Source organism: Poromitra crassiceps (genome assembly GCF_964638095.1).
Source record: "Poromitra crassiceps genome assembly, chromosome: 28".
In the NCBI taxonomy this organism is placed as follows: Eukaryota; Metazoa; Chordata; class Actinopteri; order Beryciformes; family Melamphaidae; genus Poromitra; species Poromitra crassiceps.
Genome location: NC_139651.1, coordinates 13892319 through 13899818, shown reverse-complemented (window position 1 = coordinate 13899818; position 7500 = coordinate 13892319). Strand labels below are relative to the sequence as shown.

The following is a 7500-nucleotide window of genomic DNA, read 5'->3' as shown; positions in this document are numbered from 1 at the left end:
GGTGCTGTGTGTCACCTGTATGGGTGCTGTGTGTCACCTGTATGGGTGATGTGTGTCACCTGTATGGGTGCTGTGTGTCACCTGTATGGATGCTGTGTGTCACCTGTATGGGTGCTGTGTGTCACCTGTATGGGTGCTGTGTGTCACCTGTATGGGTGATGTGTGTCACCTGTATGGGTGCTGTGTGTCACGTGTATGGGTGCTGTGTGTCACCTGTATGGGTGCTGTGTGTCACCTGTATGGGTGCTGTGTGTCACCTGTATGGGTGCTGTGTGTCACCTGTATGGGTGCTGTGTGTCACCTGTATGGGTGCTGTGTGTCACCTGTATGGGTGCTGTGTGTCACCTGTATGGGTGCTGTGTGTCACCTGTCTGGGTGCTGTGTGTCACCTGTATGGGTGCTGTGTGTCACCTGTATGGGTGCTGTGTGTCACCTGTATGGGTGCTGTGTGTCACCTGTATGGGTGCTGTGTGTCACCTGTATGGATGCTGTGTGTCACCTGTATGGGTGCTGTGTGTCACCTGTATGGATGCTGTGTGTCACCTGTATGGGTGCTGTGTGTCACCTGTATGGATGCTGTGTGTCACCTGTATGGCTGCTGTGTGTCACCTGTATGGGTGCTGTGTGTCACCTGTATGGATGCTGTGTGTCACCTGTATGGCTGCTGTGTGTCACCTGTATGGGTGCTGTGTGTCACCTGTATGGGTGCTGTGTGTCACCTGTCTGGGTGCTGTGTGTCACCTGTATGGGTGCTGTGTGTCACCTGTATGGGTGCTGTGTGTCACCTGTATGGGTGCTGTGTGTCACCTGTATGGGTGCTGTGTGTCACCTGTATGGGTGCTGTGTGTCACGTGTATGGGTGCTGTGTGTCACCTGTCTGGGTGCTGTGTGTCACGTGTATGGGTGCTGTGTGTCACCTGTATGGGTGCTGTGCGTCACCTGTATGGGTGCTGTGCGTCACCTGTATGGGTGCTGTGTGTCACCTGTATGGGTGCTGTGTGTCACCTGTCTGGGTGCTGTGTGTCACGTGTATGGGTGCTGTGTGTCACCTGTATGGGTGCTGTGTGCCACCTGTATGGGTGCTGTGCGTCACCTGTATGGGTGCTGTGTGTCACCTGTATGGGTGCTGTGTGTCACCTGTCTGGGTGCTGTGTGTCACGTGTATGGGTGCTGTGTGTCACCTGTATGGGTGCTGTGTGTCACCTGTATGGGTGCTGTGTGTCACCTGTATGGGTGCTGTGTGTCACCTGTATGGGTGCTGTGCTGTGTGTCACCTGTATGGGTGCTGTGTGTCACCTGTATGGGTGCTGTGCTGTGTGTCACCTGTATGGGTGCTGTGCTGTGTGTCACCTGTATGGGTGCTGTGCTGTGTGTTACCTGTATGGGTGCTGTGTGTCACCTGTATGGGTGCTGTGCTGTGTGTCACCTGTATGGGTGCTGTGTGTCACCTGTATGGGTAGCAGTCTGTAGAGAACACTGAGGAAGACCTCTTGGTAGATGTTCATTCGCTGAAGGAGGTTAATGGTCCTCTTGGATTCTGTCAAGTTGTCATGGATCAACTCAGAGAGTCCTGGGAACACACACACACACACACACACACACACACACACACACAAGCACACGCACACAAGCACACGCACCTTAGTGATATGATTTGATTCATAATTGGCTACGTGACAACAGAGAACAGCTGTGAATGCTTCTCAAAACAAAGTTCGCTTATACAATGCGGTGATATTTAAAGAACGATATTAGTGTATTTGACAGGGCTGTCAAGTTGATTTGAGTTAAGTTGTTAAGGACCAGGGCCCAGTTGCACAAAGCACCTTAGGTTAAGGCCCAATCCCAATTCTTTTCTTAACCCTCAATCTTAACCCTCAAGCTCAACCCTCAATCTTAGTAGCCATCAAAACTAAGTGTTAAGGGCTATCTTGCGACTTTAAAATGGGACAGCCCTTAAAGGCAGATACGTCTTCAGACTGTGGGGGGCAGCAGTATGCCAAAGCTTCGTCCAGTCTGTCAATTCAAAAGGAGAGGAAAAAAAGCATCCATACAAATATTTCCTTGATAATATAGATGTAGAAATTACGATAACCATTGTATTAGCTTAGTTTAATGTAATTTTATGGATTTCCGTTTTGGAATCCTAACAACAATTGTTGTTGCTAACTATCGATAGTCAGTAGCCGACTAGCCGTGCTGGTCAAGCCATATTATTATTATTATATTATAACATTGTTAACGTTGTTACGAAATGCCATAATTCTCGGTGGTAATGTCGTTGTTGAGTTGTTTTTATCAAGATACAGCCTACGTGTAATGCAACGCACCACAAAACAAGTGGGGCTAGAATGACCGCGGGCTGGCTTGACTGCAGTTAAACACTGCAGTCAAGCCAGCCCTCACGTCGGAAAGCACGGTCATTCTAGCACCCACACGTTAGCAACAACATTGTTGTTAGGATTCCAAAACGGAAATCCATAAAATGACATTAAACTAAGCTAATACAATGGTTATCGTAATTTTTACATCGCTATTAACAAGGAAATACTTAACTTTGTCGGGCTACTTTTTTCCTCCGTTCGCCGCCATCTTCCATCTGAATGGATCTAGCTGATGACACGCAAGGGATTCTGGGATCGCACTCACCGCCAAGGGTGGTACTGGAAAATCTTAAAACTGAGGGCCGTATCACGCTCAAACTCTACCCTTAACTTAACAAAGTGAGAATCGGGACAGCACTAGCACTTCGCGGGAGTGCGCATTTTTGAGTCTGAGGGTTAAGATTGAGGGTTAAGATAGTAATTGGGATTGGGCCTAAGATTTGTCCATAAAATAGAATCGGCTGCACAAGACACCCTTAAATCTTCTCCATAAGGTTAAACATTTTAAGGACAAGATTTAAGGGTGTTTTGTGCAGCCGATTCTATTTTATGGACACCTTAACTCTCGACTCTAAGGGAAATCTTAACCTAAGGTGCTTTGTGCAACTGGGCCCAGGAGTTAAGGACCAGTGATGTCATTTTGTGCATGAATGACATCACTGGTCCACAACTTAACTCAAATCAACTCTCAATAACTGTCAAACTAAATGAATGTCTGCAAAACTGTTGGCAGTTTTCGGATGTGTGAGATCATGAGCAAAATAAATCATCATTGTTTTTCGGTGGAGTTCCCGTCTAATGTGTTTCAAAACAAGTGGGACAGAAGAGAGGGTGGACAGACAGAGGGGACAGATAGAGGGGACAGACAGAGAGGACAGACAGAGAGGACAGACAGAGAGGACAGACAGAGAGGACAGACAGAGGGGACAGATAGAGTGGACAGACAGAGAGGACAGACAGAGGGGACAGAAGGGGTGTCAAAAATAATCGATTATAAGATGCATCGCGATGCGGACGTGCACGATTCTGCATCGATTCACTAATGTCAAAAAAAGAAAGTGAGAAAAAATAAATTGTGTATTGGGGAAAAAAGTGATGCATCGATTGAAGATGCATCGAGATGCATCGATAATCGTAATCGAATCGAATCGTAGCCCTCTGAATCGTAATCGAATCGAATCATGAGGCCAGTGAAGATTCACAGGCCTAGTGGACAGACAGAGAGGACAGATAGAGTGGACAGACAGAGAGGACAGACAGAGAGGACAGATCGAGTGGACAGACAGAGGGGACAGACAGTGAGGACAGATAGAGTGGACAGACAGAGGGGACAGATAGAGTGGACAGACAGAGGGGACAGACAGAGGGGACAGATCGAGTGGACAGACAGAGGGGACAGATCGAGTGGACAGACAGAGGGGACAGATAGCGTGGACAGACAGAGGGGACAGATAGCGTGGACAGACAGACAGGACAGACAGAGGGGACAGATAGCGTGGACAGATAGAGTGGACAGACAGAGAGGACAGACAGAGGCGACAGATAGAGTGGACAGATAGAGTGGACAGAGGGGACAGACAGAGTGGACAGACAGAGAGGACAGACAGAGGCGACAGATAGAGTGGACAGACAGAGAGGACAGACAGAGAGGACAGATAGAGTGGACAGAAGGGACAGACAGAGAGGACAGCCAGTCTGCACTGACTGCTACCCCCTCTCAGCAAATTGCCTCAGTGGAAAATTAGAGTGGTTTTCAACGACCAGGGTTTTTGACATGATGACAGGAACACAAATAATGAGTCATTTCCCACAGGCCAGACTGTGCCAGTGTGATTGTGATGAAGTGTCTGGGGACAAACACACATGTTGTTTTGTCCCTGTAGAGTGTGTGTGGGCAGTGACAGCCAGCAGGCCATTTACAGCTTACATGTCCCAAATGGTCTCTTCCTGTTACTGGACAGGAACCACACGTGAAGATGAAGATTTATGTTTAGATACAAGACTTGCTTTTATCACTACTGCAGTTTCACAAAATAACAAGAGGGGGGGAATCATCAAATGCACCTGAATAGTTATATCATGGGGTTCCCAAACTTTTTTTTTTTGCTTGTGACATTGACATCATAAAATTCTAGGGACCCCAGAACGCCGCCGCCCTATAGCTTGTTTACAACCATGTGATTGGGATGATGTGGAAAAGAGCGCTGGAGGACGGACCTCCAGAAGAAAACACGTGTGTGGGAACGCCCACAAAATGTTAAACGGCTGGCGCGCGAGTGGGGTAAATACGCCGGTATATCTCAATGGGCTGACTCACTAAAGGAAGGTGCTGCGGCTCTAAACTACAGGTTTGGGGGTTCTAGAGCAGCACACAAGACGTCTGTTCAGATGTGCGTTTACTGCGGTGGTTAAATCCCCGATCGTGTCTGCCTGGGCCGGGCTAGCAGCTAAATTCTAACTTTGCTGAATGGATCGAACGGGGGAATTTACCCCACCCTGACCACACCCCCAGCCAGGCTGAGCCAGCTAACCCAGCGTCTATGACGAGACATCGCCTCAACCTATGCTACAGGTATCACCAGAAGATTGCAAAACATAGAATATGCTATTTTTGCTGTTTTTTTTTTTGTTTCTTTTTACATTTTGGTCTGAGTGAAATGTTCACCGGTCTCTCCTGTTTCTAAATATAGCTGAATCGTTTGGTTTGACCAAGTAAAATTATTTTTATAAGCATTTTACGAAATGTCTATGGGACAATAAATGGCGGATGAAATCTCTTGGTGTGCATGCTGTGTGCAGGAAGTGACGTCGACTTATGCAATAAATGTGTCATGAATCTAATCGCATCATAACCATCATATCAGAGATGGACGACACTGTTTGACTGATATCCGATATTGAATTAAAGGCAATTATCAGCCTGTTAGGGGCTAAAACCAGTATTTCCCAAACTATGGGTCGGGACCCAAATGTGGTCGCAGACCCGTGGGGGGTGGCTCGCCAACAGCTCATCATGGCAACTCATTACCCCACAAACATGTATCTTTTGGGTCCCGAGAGGAAAACGTTTGGGAACCGCCGGGCTAAACGATATAGCATCATAATAACAACGCATACCTTCCTGTATGGACGGGGCCTGCAACATTTGCTTGTAGTAGGAGTAGTACAGTCCACACTCCGTGCGAAATGAGATCTCACGCTCCACTTCCTGAAATGAAAGAAAGAAAATATGGGAAGACAGTTATGTGAAACGCAGACATTCTGCTCCGATAATATGGAAAACAGATATCCTGGAAAGACATGACATAAACACAGGGACCAAAGCAGATGCAGACATTGGTCATCCTCAACAGTAACACAGTGTGTGTGTGTGTGTGTGTGTGTGTGTGTGTGTGCACGCGTGTGTGTGTGTGTGTGTGTGTGTGTGTGTGTGCGTTCTCTTCCCATGATATTCTCGTTGGCCACGCGTGATTACTGTTCCACTGAGGGCTATAACAGCGAGCAATGAGTGAACGAGCAGCGGCAGACCGTCAAATAAATCCTTCATATGACGTTGTTTTTGTTCTCCTTCTTCTAAGAAATCTCATGAAGCTAATAATATAATATATATATATATAATACCCTGAGATGTATACAAACAAATGCATTGAATGTTGCACGAAAGAGCAAATCCACCCTGAAGCAACATCCAAACGCCAACTACATCAAATATTGACGTTTTGCACAATCCATGTGCAACTAAATAAAGCCTTTACAGATCCTTTCTGGAGCTCCTCCCTCGCAGCTACAGCTCAACCTTCATGAGTCGACTAAAGTAGATTAATGGATGAAATCATAAAGCGATCAGATAAATAAAGTCTGTCCTAAAGTGAGGAGAGCTAAAGGATGATGGCCTTGGTGGGAGGAAGTCTGAGAACACTTCATTTGACAATGAGTGAGAGTGACAGTGTCGGTGTGTGAGGCTGAGCACAGTCTGTACAATCCAATCCAAGCTACTCTAACTATTAAGCAGATAGCAGCAGGCTTTTAAAAGGAATATTGATGGTATGAAAACGGCTGAAAACAGAGTCGGTTTTGCCCAGCCGACCGTAAAAGCTGCTGTTACCTTGAGTGAGGCATTTAATCCGTCATTTAGACAATGCTTAAACTAGAAGTACCGCATCGCGCTCGTAGCACAAAGACGAGCACAAGTACCTTGAAGGCCACAGCGCAGTGGTGTGGCCATTCAGCGCTATGGCACTTTAGGTAGGGCTGCCACGATTATCGCATTACCGCGGTCATACAAAAAGTCAGCGCATAATCGCTTGTATTATATATATATATATATATATATATATATATATAATATATACATATATATATATATATACACACAGATCCTTTCTAAAAAATTAGAATATCATGGAAATACCATGGATGACCCTGGGCTTCAGCGGATTGTCAAGCAAAGACAATAAAAAAAATTGTCAGAGATTCAGAGGGAGTGGACTGAGGCTGTCAGTCATAACTGAGAAGTAACTGCTGATTTTCTTCAAACTATTCTAATTTCTTGAAATACTGTTTTGGGGGTTTTCTGGAGCTGTAGGCCAAAATTATGAAAAATGAAACAAATAAAGGCTAGAAATATTTCACTTTGTGTGTAATGAATCTATAATCTATGAAAGTTTCACTTTTTGAAAGGAATTATGGGAAAAAACTAACTTTCCATCATATAATTTTTTTTTGGAAAGGATCTGTGTATATATATATATATATGTAGACACACACACACATATATGTATATATATACATATATATATATATATATATGTAGACACACACACACATATATGTATATATATACATATATACACATATGTGTGTGTACATATATATACATATATATATATATGTATATATATATATATATATATACAGTATATGTGTGTGTGTGTGTGTGTGTGTGTGTGTGTGTGTGTATAGTATACATAGTATAGTAGTCAGTTGACAGGTGAGAGCGTATAGCATCATCAGAACCTGCAACTCAGACATCAGCCTGTGAACTATGAAAAAGCTGCATGTGTCCTGCCTAGTTTCATAAAAGACACCAACAACATCACGTCACCAAACTACTCGT

General features: G+C 45.1%; 1 protein-coding gene across 1 annotated transcript in view; it reads right to left on the bottom strand.

Annotated features, from left to right (window-relative positions):
• dpy19l3 (dpy-19 like C-mannosyltransferase 3) overlaps positions 1-7500 on the bottom strand; it is a gene marked incomplete at both ends in the record, with an annotated part of 58946 nt that overhangs the window by 41243 nt on the left and 10203 nt on the right. The window contains 2 exons of the mRNA XM_083662158.1: positions 1449-1570; positions 5502-5592. Coding sequence (XP_083518284.1) covers positions 1449-1570; positions 5502-5592 — 213 coding nt within the window. The remainder of the gene's footprint in view (positions 1-1448; positions 1571-5501; positions 5593-7500) is intronic.